We start from the raw sequence: 20,581 nt of genomic DNA, 5'->3' as shown, positions 1-20,581 counted from the left end.
CACTCTACGCCGCACCTCTTCTGACAATTCCCCCAGCGCCGACACACGCACATACATAGACACACACCCCCGGACACACACACGCGCGCGCACAAGCACACGTGCACCAAGGCCCCCCCATCGCACACATACATATACACACACAAGCGCACCCCCCCTCTACCCCCCCTACAAGTAAGGGCACTTACCGCCACTCCGGAGATCTGCAGCCTCAACCACTGCTCCTCGGGCCAGGCACTCGTGGGTGCGGGCTTCGCGCACAAGGCGGAAGTCCCGCCCCCACCATAACTTTCGTTTTCAGGAGTGCGCGCGCCGTAGCGAACAATGATAAGACTTTCATTCTCAGCCAGCCCATCATAGGAGGGTCACGCAGAAGGGGGCGTGCTTTGTGCTTCCTCCACAGCCCCGCAGAGGAAATAAACACGGGGCAAAGTGGGACAGGAAGAGACAACCCTCCAGGAAGCCTCACGGGTCAAGTAGCATGTTTTCGTGCACAGCTCCCCCTCCCTGAGTAAACCTTGTTATTTTCTGCATCACATTTACAGAACACCCGTTCAAACGTATTGTATGGGGCTAGCTGCAGACTCACTGCGCACGTTGCCATTCTCCATTGGTGGATTTCCTACACCTGGTTTGGCAATGCCCGGTCATCACGGACTACTGGGGAGAAATATTTAACACTAGCGAGATAATAATAGACACAACACTAAACCTGTCCCGCTGCTGGGCTATGTAGCAGAAGTGGATCGTGGTGTTCGTAAACTGATTGCACTAATGCTGCTGTTCGCAAAACGCACAGACTCAATGAATTGGGAATGCCCCCAGGCTCCACAAATCCGAGACTGGCTTAAAGACACTGCATCTGCCATTAGCAACTGACTAACATTTGGGAGCTGCTGTCACTGAGATCGTGTCCCTATGATATCTGGAAACCTTTTAACACCTATCTCCGACTATCAGAGACCCCCTCAGGGGGGCCTGACTAACAAAATGCAGGGCCCCACCCCAATAATGTGACCCGTTTACATAGCTCGCCTTGCAAATTACCCCTGACCCTTGCTGCCCCAACACCAGGCCAACAGGAAAGACACTGTTTGTATATTGGATATGCACTGGGATGGAGATCGTAGGGCGCGCCAATATGGGGGGGAAATGGTGAACCTCCCTTTGTGAACCCACATTTTTTCCTTCTTCATTTACCTACCCTGTTCGAGTGTCATGGTATAAACTGTAAAATATGTATGATGTAAGTGCTTTGTCGCAGATGACACTGATCAACATATTGTTTGTAATCATTGCCAACGATTTAAATACAGGTTTTCGAAAATCATTAAAAATAATTGTCAGCCAGATTGGTGAAAGATATGGCTTTGAAGGCTGAACATAGCAGCAATATACAGGAAAGGTGGGTGTGAGATGAATCAGCTTGGTATTGTCTGATATTCTGAATCTTTTTAACCGAAGAAGAGCTTGATAACGTTGCAACGTTCTGTGGAGTGAGGAATGGGTCAGTTTAGCAGGTGGCAGATGTAGTGCTTGATTTTCTTGAACAGCTTTCTGCTTCTGTTTGTGGCTTCATTGATGGTGATGGTTAGTGCTTTCGCTGATGTGAGAAAGAGTCGGCATGTTGCACGGAGGCCCTTCAGTATCAAGAGGTCCTCGGGAGTTCAGTTTTTTTCCTGTCTGCGGATGTATTGTTTATTGTCGGCAATGCCTTTAGAATACATCCGTGCTGAAAGCACCCTGATGGAACTTTTCTCCGATAGAAAGTCCAGGCTTAGGTAAGGGGCCATGGGTATAGGGCCCACCTTTATTGCCCAGTATGAATCTAGCAAAAGCAGTTTGGCTACACCTGCAAATACAGTGACCGGTTTGGCAAAGATTACGTTGGACGTTGTTACTCTCAGAACAGTGGTTTTGGACTCTAACCAAAATAAGCAGCGCGCGCCACCTTCCCCTTCTTCTAGACGCCCTTCGTTAGAGAGCGCTGGCTATCAAACTGCCATGGAGTAAATTCCAGTTGATTCCACAGGCAGCTTGTAGTTCGTATTTTTAGTTAATGGCGTCTGTTGGACTTCTCAGCAGGAGCTTCGGGCACCGGCACTCTTTCATTTACAAATTAAGCACTGCCGGTTGTACTACTGTGCCTCTCCTGTTGCACAGTGCCCACGTGCTGCTGGTGCCCAGCCCAGGTCAGACCAGAGTCCACGGGACCGATCGCTCCCTTGAACCCCGACTTCCTCTCTCTCTCTCTCTCTCTCTCTCAAGTCGAGACATCTGTGTTTTGATGGCTCGCTCCGGCTGAGGGGATGCGTTCGCCAGCTGTGCGCTGCTCGTTTCCTCTTCGAATAACTGTGCTATGATGTCAGTCTGTAAAATACAATTCCAGAGATATCCAATGTTGCTGTGATGGCCCGCCTGGGCTTTGTGAATAATAACTGCATCAGCCCTGTGGTGAGGTGCATCATTAGAGCTGTGTGAATAATAACAGCTGTGAGCAACAGCATACTCTTGCACACACTCAAACTGCTCACCAATTCAAAGTTTACTAAAAAATTTATGCAACGCATTGTCATACACAATGCCAATAACTCAAACTTTAATGCTGCGAGACCTATTGCATTGCAAATGCTTGTTTCTCTTTGAGGATATAGCCTCGTGCCAGGTTGGACTTCTCCGCCTAAACTCTTTCAAATATTGGCTCTTTGCCACATGTATCAACTTTCTTTGAAAACGGAGTACCCAGTTGCCTTTACTTTCACCACGGGCGTTAACAAAATGTTAATAAAATCACAGTTAAAAAAACGTGTTCTTCACTGGATGTTAGAAACATTCAGTTATTATAATCAAAGTCTGATATCCCTGTGCTTTGCAGAGCACACCGCAATTCTCTCCCTTTCAACGGCCAGGGAATCTACCATTTACCCTGTAGTCCTGTTAGTTTGACAAGTGTTTTTATTCTCAAAACAATATCACGATCATAGATGTCAGTCTGCATCTGCCTTGCTCCTTAAGATTACGATATATACTCTACATTACCCAGCATGTGCAGCTGATGAGGCCATTTGTAATGGCACAACTAGGCTACTGTAACATCTTTTCTAGAGAGAAACAAACAGACAGAAAGTACATACATATCTGAAAGAGTGACCACATATAGCAATGAACATACTTAATTGGGTGCTGATTCAAGAGAGAACTAAAAGACTTATTCAATGAAAAACCTGGGTGTTATGCAAGATCTATGCCCTAATACGGCCTAGCCAGGAATATATGGTCATCTACATCCCATCGGATTAACCAACACAAATATTCTAGATACTAAAATCCAGAGGCGATTTGCTTGGAGAGAATGGCCTGACTCAGTGGAAGTTTGTGATCATATCCATGAGGGCAGAAGTCAATTATCTTAACTTGAGGAAAATCCAAAAGACGTGGTTGTTCAGACTGGCTTTTGCCTAGACCAAAAAATCAATGACAGTGACTGAACAGTATCTGTTAGGGGACATGCTCCTCAGCGGTCTTTGGTAATCATTTGGCTACATGCAGCTCTATATAAATCAGACATACAATTGGACAAGCTGCAGTGTGTGTGAATGTTAACCATCCACAGGTTTCCATCAGTACATTTTAAGACCCCTACCCCACGTTGGCCTCACAGTTGTGGATTGAATTTATTGTAGGCAAGGTGTTAAATTCCTCCGTATTATGATTACATTCTTATGATTACACCATGGATTCTAAACAATTGGACTGGAGTGCAGTCCGAGTGGTTGCTAGAATTTAACATTGATTTAAGTATTTCGAACATGACTTTTGTTACATTATACACAGTATGACAGGGTACCATATTCGATGTGCAACAGGACTTAAGCTATATATACACGACTAAAGAGGCCATATAGGTTGGTAACCATTCTAGGATTTGTTTGTATTCTTGTATGGAAGGGAGCTGTCATGGCTGTCTGGGCTAGACCGTTCTGTTGAAGCACAGTCTAGGATGTTTTGCGTATTGCTCGTTTCAGTCTAGAGTAATTCAGAGGATGTTCAGCAATAGACTGGAGTGCCGTCCTTACCAGTAGTTGCGAATAATTCAGGCATTCAGCCTATTGTCTATAGTTATCACTGTGTAACATGGCATGCTTCTTTTTCCTTTGTAAACAGTTAATATAAGGGCTGACAACCCACTTCCTGCTTTATTTGTTAACTGGAGTCCCATTTAAATTCTTTTTACACTGGCGCCTTCTAAAGATATGCTTTTTTCAAACGTGTTCCACTGAGTGTATATTTAATTTGCTTGCAGGTCATGGGCCCTTTTCTCACATGTTTGATGGACGATTTATACCACTTGCACGCCCTAAGAGAAAATGGAAGGTCAGTGCATGTTTTTGTTGTTATTGTTTATTGTCAATACGGAATTGGAATGAGTAAGTAGATTGTTAGTTAAAGTATGTATATTTTTCTCGCATGTTTGTGCTTTAAGCCCTCAGCTGTTTAGCTCTCCCTCACCCCACCTCCCAAGTGCTGGACTTTGCCCTTAAGCCTTAATAACCATTTTTAGGTCTCGCCTAGCGATGCAGCGTCATCCGCAGCTCGCATAAGCGAGACTTACTGTTGCCTGGTAACTTTAAAAAAAATGAAAAATCAAATACCTTTATTGAGAAAAATCAAGACAGAAACAGTACATCGTGCAACATCGCAGTGCAATATACAAAACAGAAAGCAGGTCAAGCGTTCCATTACATATAGGCATCAACTATCAGCACAGTAAATAATCAAAAGGATAATGTCACAGTTCCATCTCATCAAAGTCTCTCCCTCGTGGGGAAACACAGATAGAGCGGTGTCAAAAGTGAAGGGCTAAGGAAAAAGGGACCGGAGCGCCAACTACAGGGGGAGAGGCAGTTACTGACTAGCACCGGTGGCCGCCGCAGACCCAAGGCCGGCGAAGAGCGCGAGAGAGGAAGCGCCACTAGGGTGGGAACGGGAAAGAAAGTAGGTAACCAGGGGGCGTGGCTAGCCATCCAACATGGCGGACGTAAGCCGCTAGTGCTCCGGCATTAGTCCCCTAATTGTCCTGCCAAATATCCTTAAGAGGTGTCTTTGGCAATTCTCATACGTGGGGAACGGTACAGGAACACAGGGGAGCCTGTGGGGTCCGGAGGCTCCCGACCAAAGAGCGCAGAGGAGGAAACCGCGGACCAACTGCTGTGGAGCGGCCCCCAGGGCAGTGGGCGCGAAGAGAGCTCCGGGGCTCAACGGTTGCTGGTGTGCCTTGCGGCGGCGCTGTGACACTGCCACGGACGAAGGGAGCTGCCCTAGTGCTGACCCAGCGGAGTCTGGTGCCCCTGAGTGAGCAGTCGGACGGAGCGGCTGGCGAGATTGTCTGGGTCCGTTGTCCTAGGCTGCTGGCGCCTTCTGCTGGTGGCGCGCGGCCCGAAGTGGGCAGCAAGCACGCGCAGGCGCCGAGACTACAGTGGGGAGTCCCAGACCAGAGGCTGATGCGGCCTGCTGAGGCGACCCAGCCGGAGCCCGGGACCTGGTGGGCATCCCTGCGCCGAGGCAGGGAACTGCAGCGGAGGAAGGCGCTGGAGAAGAGATCGACTGGGGAGCCCCTCAAAACTCCCCGAGTCTCAAGGAGAAGGAGCTGCGGACTGGGCCCTGCGTCACCCAGCTCTGAGGCCTACTGAGAGCTGTGGGCCCGCCCTGACTGCCGCTCTGACTGACACCCCAGGTGAGGAGTGTGGACCCGGGGCGGAAGGAGGCCTGGGAAGACTTGGCGGCGCCCCACCCTGCGGAGAGTGCACCCGGCACTGCACCTGAGACCTGCGGCGGCCATCTGCGAACCCCGGAGGGCCGGCTGTCCCCTACCTGCGGGAGCGGAGCTTTAAGGAGACGCTCCTGCGGGCCCGGGGGTAGCTGTAGCACCTGCGGTCTGCGGCCCTTATACCAGCAAGCTTGGAGGTGGTCTGGGCCTGGCACCCGATCTGGCCTGCTACAGTGGTGTGGCCCCGGGGAGGCGGAGTGAGCAAGCGATCTCCCCGCAGCTGGTGACATAGTGAAGTTTGCGGGGACCATAGCGGATGGTGAACGTTGTGGTACAGCACTGGTGAAAACCCTTACTGACGATTGAGGACGGCTGCGACAGACATTCTGCGGGGTGCGCTGGGTGCGGGGAAGACCCTCCCCCCAGGGTGATGTGGAGTGCAAAAAAACGATGGATTTAGGCCCAGTTCCTTGTACTGGGGTGAATGTATGACATTGTTCTACATTCTGTCCATCAACTGTGTTTTTTGCAATTTCCTCCCCCCCAGTAGGACAGCGACTGTTGCGCAGCACCGTGCCTGCTGTGATAACTAAGGAGCAGTCTGCGAGTGCAAGGGAATAGTTCTACTGGTGAGTCTGCAGCGCCTGGAGGCGTCGTGACAGCCTTAACCGGTGCAGCCTGAGTGGCTGTAATCCACCCTCTTACGCCCTGGGCGCCATCTGGGAGGCAGCGACATTTTGGGCGCGACTGCAGCAGTGGTGACGCACCCCCGGCGTGAGAGATACGCCGTGCAGAGAGGAGGCCTTGTGAAGTCAGTGGTGGCTTGGCTGTGCTGTACTCACCCTCTGGTGGTGCTGAGAAACCTCGTAGGCGATGGGCGACAGCTAGAGCTGAGCGGTGCTGTGCGAAGGGACGAGAGCAGAGGAACGCCACCTGGTGAAGTGCACAGAGAAACACCCCTGGGTCCCAAGTGGTGCATGAGCTACTAATCAGGCCGTTCCCAGGCTCAGTTGCTCCTTTGCCCCTCGGGAGAGGCCTAGGTCCAGGCGAATAGTGGTTGATAGTGCTCACTCGAGCCAACGACCGTCTGCGGATGCCAACGGCGCAACTATTAGCTATGGGCCGGCTGAGGGACAAACCGAAAGTTGGACAACAAAAGACTGACAATCTTGATTCCCCCCGGGGCGTCAGAGTGGAAGCATGGAGCCCCAGGGGACGGCCCTTTTGGCTAAGATGGACACCGTGCTGGCAGCGGTGGAGCGGATCGGAACCACCCTGGAGCAAACTAAAGAGTTGCTAGAATCACGGATTGACAGTCACGTCGGACTTCTCTCCCTCATGCTGATCATCGCAAGTTAGCAGACTTAGTTGCACTGCAATACCAGACGCTCCAAGAGATCCAACCAGAACTGCAAAATCACACTATAGCGCTCCAGGATATGATCGACCGAGTCCTTGCACTTGAGGATCGCACTGAGGATGCGGAAGGGCGCTCTCGGCGCAACAATGCCCGCGTGGTGGGCCTTCCGGAGGGCAAGGAGGGCAGGAGCCCGGACAATATGTTGAGAACTGGTTGCATGACCTCCTGCCCCGCGGGGTGCTGTCGTTGCAATTTGTGGTGGAGAAAACAAACCGAGAAAGGAGGGTCATAGGAATACAGAGTTTAAAGACCTGGTCCTGGTTCATATCCCCAGCTCCACAATATGAACAACACAAGGAACCGAATTGGTCTACGAGCCAATTTTTTCTGGCCTAACTGACATTGATAACACTATGTCAGTGGGTGCTACAGTCACCGTTTAGCAAATTACAAGGAGCAAGAAAAGGAAAACCCAAGAGCAGTGAACTAAGAACACAAAATGTGGAACTACTTCAAAGAACTGATCAACAGGATCCAGATAATCTCATCGTGGATAACGATCAAACAGACCAGGTAATCAGTCATATCATTTGGCCGTCCAACTTGTGAATTGGCGGGTCCTTTGATTATCGAGACCACATGCACAGTAAGTTGTTGATACTGGATCTAGTCCACAGTTAACTGTGAACCACCAACTGATAGCCAATTATTGATGGTAGAGATAAATAGTGAAAACACAGTGCAACTAACCAAAGGTGATGATGTTAAAATAGGGTGATATGTCTCAAACAAACTATTTTAATAAGAAACAAGGCACATCCCCTAATTAAAAAACAGGAACAGTGCAAACGACAGTATGAACCAAATATCTGTCGAGATATGGGCCAACATGTTTCTGCCTACCGGGCAAAACGTCCCTAGGCTTTCATCTGGGCCACTGTTCTTCTACTTGTTGCTACTGTTAAACTATGTGTGTACTAAATAGTGCACTGAATAAAGTTGTGAAAAAGTTACAAATAATAAAGGTTGAAAAACAATACAACCTGTACCAACATTTTTGTACTAATCCTCCATGTCAGCGGATGTCAATAACAATCCAGAATGATAGGGGACCGGACCTCACCTCACCTGGACTGTGCTCAGGTATACGCTGCCCCGCTCTCTCCGTCGGTGCCACCAAACACTCCTGAGGCTAGAGGGGGGCCAAAATTGTTGCCCGGTTTTCACTATTTCTCTCTACCATCAATAATTGGCTATCAGTTGGTGGTTCACAGTTAACTGTGTGGCATGTGGTCTCGATAATTAAAGGACCCGCCAATTCACAAGTTGGACGGCCAAATGATATGACTGATTACCTGGTCTGTTTGATGGTTATCCACGATGAGATTATCTGGATCTTGTTGATCAGTTCTTTGAAGTAGTTCCACATTTTGTGTTCTTAGTTCACTGCTCTTCTGTTTTCCTTTTCTTGCTCCTTGTAATTTGCTAAACGGTGACTGTGGCACCCACTGACATAGTGTTATCAATGTCAGTTAGGCCAGAAGAAATTGGCTCATAGACCGATTCGGTTCCTTGTGTTGTTCATATCAGGGCACATAGAGTGCCGGCGCAGAAGCCCAAACCGGGAGGTAGACCTAGTCCATTCCTTTTCAAACTCCTTAATTTTTGGGACCGAGACGTGGTGCTCCGTGAAACCAGGAAGCTAGGTGACATCAGGGTGGGCAGCGGTCTGGTGATGTTCTTTCCATATTACACAGCAGCGGTTCAGAGACGGAGGAGCACCTATATGGCGGTGAAGCGTCAACTGCGGGAGTTGGAGCTGCCATACTCCCTGTTATTCCCATCGCGGCTAAGAGTGATCACAAAGGAGGGTGCCAATTTTTCGATAACCCGTTGGACGTCTGGGACTGGCTGGAGGAGACGGGGCAGTGGAAAGGAGCAAGGCTCACAGGCCTGGACAACAGTGGCTGGCCGGAGAAGAGGTCGCGGAGGCGCAGGCAGGCTCGCTGAGGAATGGAGTTGGGTACAGTTGCGCCCAGCCCAGAGAAGATTAGACTGGAACGGCAGGAAGCTCTTGAGGTGGTGGCGACTCTTGGAACAGTGAACAATAATAGCTGTGTGGAGTTGCGTGCACACCGTGACCCGGAAACCAGTGGTTCATCGTCCCCATCCACCGTGTTCTCAGAAGATTCGAACATGCCAGTAGTAACGCCCCAGACGCCCGACCAGATCATGTGACTGAGCGGTGATATGTAACTTTCCTCCATGACCTGCACACATGTGTTCACTGCATGTTATCTCTCTTTAGTATGTTCGTGTATACACTGTTGAAATGTGTTATTCGTTAGAAGCACTTTTGTCATACAATGTAATGCATGTAGATGTCTAAGAAATGTCTCACTGGTTGAGGGGCGCGATATGCCGCGCAGCTGTTGCATTTTTCGCAGTCTCCCGCAGCGGTGATCCGCACTGAACCTGCACGGTTACACACTTTATGACACAATGTACACCTGTTGCGCGTGCGACAGACTTGAAACATGGGCGCTGCGCACACTAGTTGCGGATACTACTCGCACCCCACCGGTTCCTATACTGGACTAGCACTTAGTTGCAAGTGGTTTAGCTTGAGGTTTGGACGTATGCCCTTTCGGGTATTCGCCCCAATAGTTGATTTTTTTGTTTTTTGTTATGTTTACGCTGCGACACACAGCTCCGCTCCCCCTGGTTTGTACCTCTGCCCCCCCTGGACAAACCGATTTGCACCGCGCTCCACTAACTACTCCGGAGAGATGACACATACTAACATCGTGACTTGGAATATACGTGGTATGCACACACCTGCAAAATGTTACTCTATCTTCTCCTATTTACAGCCCCATGCAGTACAGGTTGCCCTCCTGCAGGAGACCCACATGACACAGATTGAACTAGACAAACTCTGGAGGCGTTGGAGAGGGCAAATCTATGGCACTGTCTTCTCTGCGCATGCGCGAGGCACTCTGGTATGGGTAAAGGCGGGAATCTCCTTCATTTGTGAGGAAATGAAGATAGACCAGGAAGGCAGGTACTCCCTGGTGCGGGGGAAGCTAAACTGTCAGGAGGTGCTATTAGGATCGGTTTATGCCCCAAATGTAGACCAACCCTCCGCGCGACTGACCCGGGCCCTTCACCCTTATGCTGGGCTTCCTTGGCGGAAATTTTAATACGGTGCTGGACGTGAACCTGGAGAGGTCCTTTCCCCCCCTCAGAGCTGCAGCGGTAGAGTCCAATGCGCAGGCGTTTCACAATTGGCTTACACACTGGGTGATACAGGACTTGTGGCGAGTGCAACACCTGGTAGTTAGAATCTATTCGTATTTTACATCAGTCCACGACTTAAATGTCCAATTGGACAGGATAGTGGGTTCCCAGTCCCTGCTCCCACTCATCACACAGTCAGAGTACCTGGGTAGAACACATTCCGATCATATTCCCCTGCGGTTCCGGATTAGTTGGAAGGCGGACCGACCACTTATTCCCATGTGGAGGCTACAGCTGCAGAGGATGCAGAGTTTCGCTCTTTGCTGGGCACGGCCATCCTTGCTTACTTCGATGCCAATGAAGGGACAGCGAGCAGCGCCTTGATAGAATGGGATGCGCACAAGGTGGCCGTTCGGGGCACTGCCTGGGGGCCATATGGAACATACGCAGAACGCTCTCCGACTCTCTGGCATGCCTGGAGGCTGAGCTCCTGCAGTATGAGCGGGAAGGGGAAGGGGGGGTGGACACTCACAGAGACTGGGAGTCCTTCGCACTAGATACGCAGAGCTTCTAGAGAGGCTGAGATGCCATAACTATGCAGCACACACGGCCAGAACACATGCCAAGGCAGACAGGGCAGATCGACTGTTGGCCTGGTTGATAAAACAGGAGGGGCGAGGTGCCCCAATAGGGGCCCTTCGCACAGCCGGGGGAGGGATGGTATTTACGCAACGTGAGATACACCGTGCCCTGACGGATCACTATACGCAGCTGTACAAGGCCCAGGCATTGTCCCAGGTACGTCTTGGAGGAGTACTTGGACTCTGTCCTATTGCTCACGGCCTCAGAGGACCACAAAGGGGCACTTAATGCGCCCCTCTCTCTGGAAGAGGTTGGGGAGGCGATTCAGTCCATGGCAACCGGTAAGACCCCGGGGCCGGATGGCTTACTAGTGAAATATTACAAAGCGTATAGGGAAACCCTGACACCACTGCTCCACAAGATGTACAATACAGCGATAGAGGAAGGATCGCTGCCCTCCTCAATGAGGGAGGCGTTTCTGGTTTCCCTGCCTAAACCACACAGGGACCCCACAACCCTGGGCTCATACAGGCCTTTGGCGATGCTCAATGTGGACTATAAAGTCTTTGCTAAGGTGTTGGCAGAACGATTAGCGCCGGTAGTCCCTCACCTGGTACCCACTGACCAGAACGGGTTTATCCCAGCGAGATCTAGGTTGCTCAACCTTAGAAGATATTCAGGGTGGCAGCTGAGGCTACGCGGGAGTGGCCTAGAACAGGATGACCACACCACAGATACCCGACCCCAACCACCTACAATGCATCTTGCTCAACACCCGATCGGTCCACAGGCACGCCATCGACCTATGGAATCTACTAGACACCACTTCTCCGGACATCGCCTTCCTTACGGAAACATGGTTGAACGCTTCCTCCGCACCAGACATCACCATTGCCATCCCTGAAGACTATAAGATCACTCGCAAAGACCGTACCAGCCACACAGGAGGAGGAATCGCCATCGTCCATAAGAAATCCATCCGCATCTCAACCAGCTCCGACGCCAACCTCGCCAACTCCGAACACCTTCACTTCCAGATCCACACCGACCCCAAGACCACACTCAGAGGCACACTCCTCTACAGGCCACCAGGACCCCGCGCAAAATTCAGTGAAGACATCACGGACTTCATCACCCCACACGCGCTCCCCTCCAAAGAATACATCCTTCTGGGAGACCTAAACTTTCACCTCGAAAAGATCAACGACCACAACACCGCCACCCTCGTGGACAACCTCGCCAACCTCGGACTTAAACAACTGGTCACTTCCCCCACCCACATCGCAGGTCACACACTCGACCCCATCTTCACCTCCAGCAATCATGTCTCCTTCAGCCACACTACGGATCTCCTCTGGACTGACCACAGCTGCGTCCACTTCACCTACAACAAGCCCAAACCCACCAACCACCTCCAACCAACTCTGCAAAGAAACTGGAACAAAATCACCACGGACCAAATCTCCGCATCACTCCTTCAAAACACCCCAGCCCTCTCTTCTAACGTTAACGAAGCCGCCGCCAACCTCACCCTATGGCTATCCAACACCGCTGATACCTTAGCTCCACTGAAAAAACGTCAAAACAAACCCGGCAACAAGAAGGCCTCATGGTTCAACGATGATCTTAAGAAATCCAAGAAACTCTGCCGCTCCCTCGAAAAGGCCTGGAAAAAAGACCCTACCACCAGCACCAAGGACGCCTTCAAAAACGCCACCCGTACTCACCACCAACTAATCCGAAAAGCCAAGAAAACAGCATTCAAGGATCGACTTGACAACAACGCCCACAACAGCAAGGAACTTTTCAACATCGTCAAGGAATTCTCCAATCCCTCGGCCAACTCCAACGACATCACCCCCTCTCAAACCCTCTGCGACTCCCTAGCCTCATTTTTCCACAACAAGATTGCAGACATCCACAACAGCTTTGACAACCAACCCGGAAACCAACCCACCCTACCATCTGCTGTACACCTTCCCCCCGTGAACACCCTTAACGCCTGGAACCCCATCTCCACTGAGGACACCATCCGCCTGATGAATTCCATCCACTCAGGATCCCCCACAGACCCATGTCCTCACCACATCTTCAACAAAGCAGACTCCGTCATAGCACCGCACCTCCGAGACGTCATCAACTGCTCCTTCAACTCCGCTACCTTCCCAGAAGACTGGAAACACGCTGAACTCACCGCCCTTCTGAAAAAACCCACAGCAGACCCCACCGAACTCAAAAATTACCGCCCCATCTCGCTTCTTCCATTCCCGGCCAAAGTCATCGAGAAAGCCGTCAACAACCAGCTCGCCGCCTTCCTCGAAGCCAACAAATCCCTCGACCCCTCACAATCTGGCTTCCGAGCAAAACACAGCACTGAGACCGCCCTCATCGCAGCAACAGACGACATTCGAACTCTACTGGACAATGGAGACACAGTCGCCCTCATCCTCCTTGACCTCTCTGCAGCATTCGACACAGTCTGCCACAGCACCCTTTTACAGCGCCTCAGAAACATCGGGATCCAAGGAAAAGCACTTGATTGGATCACCTCGTTCCTCACCGGAAGAACCCAGAGAGTCCGCCTTCCACCATTCAAGTCCGAGGCCTCTGAAGTCATCTGCGGCGTACCACAAGGATCCTCACTCAGTCCCACCCTCTTCAACGTATACATGAGCCCCCTCGCGGCCATCGCACGCCATCACAACCTCAACATCATCTCTTACGCGGATGACACCCAACTTATCCTTTCTCTCACCAATGACCCCAGCACCGCCAAAACTAACCTACACGAAGGAATGAAAGAAGTTGCCGAATGGATGAAACACAGCCGTCTGAAACTGAACTCAGACAAAACTGAAGTACTCATCCTAGGTACGTCCCCCTCTACATGGGACGACTCCTGGTGGCCGGAAGCCCTCGGAAAAGCACCCATCCCGACGGACCACGCACGGAACCTAGGCGTCATCCTGGATTCCTCACTCTCAATGAACAGACAAGTCAGCGCCGTATCCTCTTCCTGCTTCAACATTCTTCGCATGCTCAGAAAAACATTTCGCTGGATCCCCACCGAAACAAGGAAAACTGTCACCCACGCTCTGGTCACGAGCCGACTGGACTACGGAAACACCCTCTACGCAGGTACTACCGCAAAACTCCAGAAGAAACTCCAACGAATCCAAAACGCCTCAGCCAGACTCATATTAGACATCCCACGCAACGAACACATCTCTGGTCACCTTAAAGACCTCCACTGGCTACCCGTCAATAAGAGGATCACTTTCCGACTGCTTACCCACGCACACAAATCACTCTACGACATCGGACCAGAATGCCTCAACTCACGTCTGTCCTTTTACACCCCCTCCCGCCAACTACGCTCTTCCAGCCAAGCCCTCGCCACTGTCCCTCGCATCAACAAGACCACCATGGGAGGCAGATCCTTTTCTTACCTGGCTGCTAAAACATGGAACTCTCTCCCCGCATACCTTCGCCTCACCCAGAACCACCTAGCATTCAGAAAGCAACTTAAAACCTGGATATTTGAAAAGTAATCCTCCTCCCCTTCCTAAGCGCCTTGAAACCCTATGGGTATGTAGTGCGCTATATAAGTTCTGTGACTTGACTTGACTTGACTTGATATCGAATTTGGAAAAGGCGTTTGATTGGCTGGAATGGGGATATCTATCGGCAGTGTTACTGCGCTACGGATTGGAGGTGGACTTCCTCCAAATGATAGACTTATTATATGAAAATCCCGTAGTCCGAGTGCGATTGGGCCCTTACATCTCAGAAGTGGTGGCGGTGGGCAGAGGCACTCGGCAGGGGTGCCCTCTGTCCCCACTGCTGTTCGCACTGGCAATCGAACACCTGGCTGCAGCCATACGGCAGACTCTTGGGGATGGTATCCTGTTGGGAGACGCAATACATCAGGTATCGCTTTACGCTGACGACCTGCTGGTATTTGTGAGGGATGTGGGATGCATACTGGAATGGTTGACTCAGCTGCTGCGCACGTTTGCTGGAATCTCGAGGCTCCGCATGAATGCGAGTAAATCCTGCCTTTATGCTTTTAGTGAAGGGATCGGAGACCCTGAGTATTATCTTGAGAGCACACGAGTCCAGTGGAAAGCAGACACCTTTAGGTACATGGGGGTACAGATATACCGTCGGCCAAGTGATTTGCTCGATGGAAATCTTGGGAGGGCGTTCGCAGCTCTCCGGTCCCAGATACGCTTTTGGAATACGCTCCCACTAACAACCACAGCAGAGTGGCACTTGACAAAATAGTCATGCTTCCCCGCATCTTGTACTATTTTGTCAACTTACCGCTTTTTGTCCCTGCCTCCTCCTTCACTATACTCAATAGACTACTGTGGGACTTCATCTGGGGCACTTCGAGGCACAGGCTGGCGCTGGCTAAGCTATTCCGGCCAACAGACCGGAGGCTTGGCCGCCCCTTGCTTTGAGCATTACTACCTAGCCGCGCAGCTGCAGTGGGCTGCTCGCTGATTGGCGGACAGAGGCAGAGAGGACACAGCCACAGCCACAGTTCTGCCACTATATTCCCTAGAACGTATACCTAAATTTTTCCACCCCATAGCAGTGAATCGGTGCCCAACACCGCTCCTTTTGGCGGTGGCATATAAATGTTACCGGAGAGCCTTATACCTTACCCGCAGCACGACGCCCTATGCGCCTGCAATACTGTTGGAGGGTTCGCCCAGCGGCGACAGGGTACTCACATCCTCCATGCTTGCGGAGTGGCGGGAGGCTGACGTACACATGTTTGGGGACCTGTATAGGGAAGGGGATTTCACAGCATACGAGACACTGGTAGCGGAAGAGGGACTTCCACCCGGGGGGTTCTTAATGCACCACTCACTGATAGCGAAACTGACTGCCAGTTGGGGAGATGTAGCACCGGAACCCAAACAGCATCTAACTATGCAGTATCTCCATGTCATGGGGAGGGGCAGACACTTAGTCCACTGGTTTGCAGCATCACTAAGGGAGCCCTTAGCGATTAGTCTAGATCCCCTCAGAGGCAAATGGAAGCTAGATCTGGGGCGGCCATTAGCAGACAAGGAATGGGAAAGAGTCTTTAAAAGCCCAGTGCGCATCCCCAGAAACATGCGATTTCGTCAGATACAACTTTTCATTATTCATAGGGCCTACCATACACCGAGTTGATTAACAAATACTTCTGTTGTGACGATGCGCGCTGCTCCAGGTGTAATGAGCTTGGGGCGGGGCTTCTGCACATGCTATGGTGCTGACCCGGGCTGGGCACCTACTGGCGAACGATCAGTGAGCTGCTGCAGCACTGCACGGTCGATCCATACCCTTTGATTGGCCCGAATATATTCTACACTACTTCAGGAAAGCCCCTAAAGTTGAGGTGACATCCCGATACCTGGACCTGGGGCTGGTGGTGGCACAGCGCCTCCTCACGAGGAGATGGAAGGCGTACAATCTGCCATGTGCCCGGGCGTGGATTTCCTCCTTTCAGGCATGGGCCAGGGCGGAAGGGACTGCCATACGTAGGGAGGAGGCTGTGGGGCTTCGGAAGGAACCCATAGCGGCACAATGGGGGCAAATGCTTGATGCACTACAACAGGCAGATAGGGAGGGGGCTGTGGATGACGCAATGGGGATGGGAGGCACACATGGGTGGTAGGTGCATACCACAAGTCGTTCTCCTGCCGGGATAGTCTGATGTGTTCATCTCCTGGTCCAAGTGGGCGCATAAATACTCACGCCTCAGCAGTCATTGCTGAGGGGCGCGTGTGACCGGGTTGAGGGGGCAGGAGTTGGGGAAGGGGGGAGACATCCCATGAATGAGAGCCAGAATACCAGGGGGGGGGGATTTTGTTGCCTCAGCTTATGTTTTTCCTTCCCTTTGTTTCAAATAGAATTCACCTGTTTGCAAGCTCAAGTTGGAGGGTCAGCCATGAACTACATGGGCTATTGAGAAGTAAACAAATCAGCCCCCCTGGACAACCTCAGAGTCTGAGCCTGCATGAGGACAGGCGCACTACAATCCAAATAACTCTGGGCAAACATTGCATGTCTTATCTGTTGTAGCAAGTGCATAATGGTACCATGACGTGCTAATGTGATAACGCATATAAGGCCGATGTGCCTCTGCCTATGAGCTTATATAATGATGTTTGTAATGTAAAGTGCAATCTTTCTAAAATGCTAATAAAAACAGATTTGAAAAAAAAGAAGGTAGGCAACCAATGGACCCCAGATGTCAACAGGTTGGGACCTAGCAGGCATTAAATCCCAGAACTCAGAGTCAGGCACGAGAGGCGTCCTCCACCCAACTCTCAATCTTTTTAAGCAGGCCTGCAACCCCAACACATGGCCACCCTACGCCTAGCAAGGACCAGCAGCATCGCGATCAGACGGAGGGAGACGTCAAGGCAGTTTGACAAAACCTAGAAGGCACAGAGGTGGATCAGGGCACACTGTAGCGCTGGTAATGTCAGAAATGGCAGAACACACCGCCTGCCAGAACTCCGAGACCCTAGGACAAAGCCAAGCAAGATGAGCGAAATCCGCCACAGCACAGCGCACACAATTGTCACCAGGGGTGAGTCCAAGCCTGTGAAGCTGCACCGGGGTACGGTTAATCCTATGCAAGTACTTGAAATGGATCAAACGAAGCTGGTGGTTCGGTGACAACTTCTTCTTCTGATTACAGCAATAAAGCTAGTCAGCTGGCAAGATGTCAGTACCAGGATCAGCGCCCCAAGCCTCCTGAGCACGATCAGAGGAAATGGGGGCGGACACTAGAGTGAGGGCATATAATTTGGTGACTAATTTGTGCGGGGACGGGGAGGTATAGATGAAATCCAGAGCCGGCATGTTGGGTGGGGGTTGAGGAAAAGTGGGATGCAGCTTCCGGCACATGGTGCGCAGCTGGTAAAATATGAGTGTGTCCAATGGCACTGAGGCGTCAGAGAGCGTATAAAAGGTGTTCTCCGGATAGAGATCCGCCACGGTCGTCAGGCCCAAGCGCGTCGCACTCCTGGACATGCTGGAGGCCTAAAGTGAAGGAAAATCTGGGTGATTAACTATGTGCACGGAGTTAGCAGAGAGCATGGGGATGCCAGACAGCCGGCGCCGGCCAGTCCAGGCCCATCGAAGCGCCTCGACTGTGTCAACCTCGGCCCGAGGGCGCACCGCGGGCGTGAACAAAGCTGTGGACAAGGGCCAGGGAGAAGCTACATCTGTCTCAACGGCGACGTGAGGCTTATAAGGGGAGGGGTCGATCCAAAAGTGCAGGAAGCTGGCCTGGGCGCCCAGGGCATAAAGCCTGAAGTCAGGCACGCCCATCCAGCCGGCAGACATGGGTAGAGTAAGGATATCGTAAACTACTCTTGGCGCCCAGACCAACAAAATGATTAGGGAGCGTAATTTGCGAAAAAAAATGAGGTGAGGGGGATATTTAAAAACAAGTAGAGGAATTTAAGAAGGACAACCATTTTGGCGATTGCGATGCGGCCCGCCAAGGACAGCGGAAGCCGGCTCCACGATGGAATTCTGGTTTCCAGACAGTCCACTGCACACCCAAAGTTTGATCTCCACAGTTTATCCAGATCCCTACTGAGCCAGATGCCCAAATAGCGCGTGGGGCCGGCTGCCCACACAAATGGAAAATCAGGTGAGACTGGCACAGTGGCGTCCGTCAAGGGGAAAAGAACCGACTTGTTCCAGTTCACCTGGATGGCCGACAGCCCACCAGATCAAATGATCTCCCGGACAAGAGGGCTAAGGTTCTCTTGGGTATGACGGACATAGAGCGTAACGTCGTCCGCATACATTAGAAAGAGCAGGGAACGGGACGAGAAACCAATACCCCTGTGGGTATGGTGCTGCTGCAATCTGGCGGCCAGGGGCTCCATTGCTATAGCGAAAAGCATGGGCGATAGCGGACACCCTTGATGCGTGCCTCGGGCAATAGTAATAGGGTCTGAGACTTGGCCGTTGATGCGGAGGCGGGCAGAGGGGTTGGTATAGAGGAGTCTGACCTTGCTCCGAAAGATGTCACTGAAGCCCATACGCGGCAAGATGTAAAATAGGAAGGGACACTCCAGCGTATCAAACGCCTTCGTGGCGTCCAGCAAGGCAGTCACGGCTGGTAGGTTGGGATTGATTTGATGCAATACTGAGAAAATTGTGCAGAGGTTGTGCTACGTAGCCCTTCCGGGGATGAAAACCGATTTGATCGGGAAGGGCAATGGTGGGCATAAGTAAGAGAAGGCGGGAGGCAATCAATTTGGCAAAGATTTTGTTGTCTATATTTATTAAAGAAAGGGGGCGATAGGAGTCGCGATGGTCAGAAGGCTTATCGGGTTTAAGAAGCAGGGTTATCAGTTCCTTGCGCAAGGAAGGCGAGAAGGATCCGGTATCGAACAAGTCATTAAACATTGCAGCTAGATGTGGTTCCAGAAGATCGGCTAATGTTTTGTTGAAAGAGGCAGGCAGGCCATCTAATCCAGGGGCCTTATCTCCGGGTAAACTATTGATGGCTGCCAATATTTCCTCTCTAGAGAACGGTTCATCAAGGAATTTACGTTGGTAGTCTTCCAACCCGACCAGTGCGATGGAATAGAAATATTGATCGAAGTCCTCTCGTGGCAGGGGAGTGCCAGCAGAGTAGAGCTGTGAGTAAAAGTCGAGAAAGCAGGACATAGGAAGCGGCGCGCGGTGGGCGAAGAAGGATGGCGAGAGTGCGCCCCGGGCGGTCCCCTTCACCATAGCGGCACGCCCGGCCCTCCCTGTCCAGAAAGGACAGTTCACGCCAAAGTGGCACAAATAGATCGAAGGACACTTGCTTGGAAATACACTCGTCAGAAATGACGGCCTTAAACCCCCCCATAGGGTGGAAGCAGGCTCCACCGAGCCCGCGTTGAGATCAAAGTAATTGGTGATCGCGGTCTGGATGTCTGCACAGAAGACAGAGTCCCGGGGGGCGTTAGGGGTAAGGCGCCAAGTAAAGACCCAGCGCGGGAAATGAGTAGGGCGAAGACGAATCTGGACTGGCGCGTGGTCAGAAAAGGTGCGAGCCATGTGCATCACATCGGAGAGCCAGGACAGAACGTCCGGGGAGGTCAGCCAAAAGTCTATACGCGACCAATAGCCCCGCGCGCCAGTGAAGCATGTGCCCTCTCGCACATCAGAATGGGAGTGGCGCCATGGGTCGTAAAGAGAATTATCGATTAGAATAGATGAAAGAGCTCAGCAGCGCGCAGATGAGACGTGTGATAACCCTGCTGGTCCAAAGTCGCAGATAGGGTAACATTAAAGTCCCCGCCCCAAAGGATCGCCGCGGGACCGCAGGAGGAGATGAGATGCCAAACGTGATTGAAAAAGTACGCGTCATCACAATTGGGGCCATAGACCGCGGCAATCGTAACAGGTTGTGCTAGTAGTAAGCCATGGAGAATCGCATACCTGCCTTCCGGATCAAGGATCACCCTGTCAGTCTGCCAAGGGAGGCCCAGCCGTATCAAAATAGAGACACCCCTAGCGTATGAGGAGTAGGTGGCAGAGTGGGATTCCCCCCAGTGCCTGGAGTGGAGTTTGGAGATAGTCCCCGGAAGCAGGTGCGTCTCCGGCAG

General features: G+C 51.5%; 1 protein-coding gene across 2 annotated transcripts in view; it reads left to right on the top strand.

Annotated features, from left to right (window-relative positions):
- The window catches only part of LOC147705920 (deoxynucleoside triphosphate triphosphohydrolase SAMHD1-like), a 1,309,615-nt gene that overhangs the window by 395,465 nt on the left and 893,569 nt on the right, over nt 1-20,581 (top strand). For both annotated transcript variants that reach the window (XM_086932390.1, XM_086932391.1), the window contains exon 6: nt 4,304-4,374. In XM_086932390.1, the coding sequence (XP_086788516.1) occupies nt 4,304-4,374 (71 nt within the window). The remainder of the gene's footprint in view (nt 1-4,303; nt 4,375-20,581) is intronic.

Source organism: Lissotriton vulgaris, chromosome 7 (genome assembly GCF_964263255.1).
Source record: "Lissotriton vulgaris chromosome 7, aLisVul1.2, whole genome shotgun sequence".
NCBI lineage: Eukaryota > Metazoa > Chordata > Amphibia > Caudata > Salamandridae > Lissotriton > Lissotriton vulgaris.
Note: the sequence above shows the minus strand (reverse complement) of the source record. Positions and strands in the feature narration are given on the sequence as shown.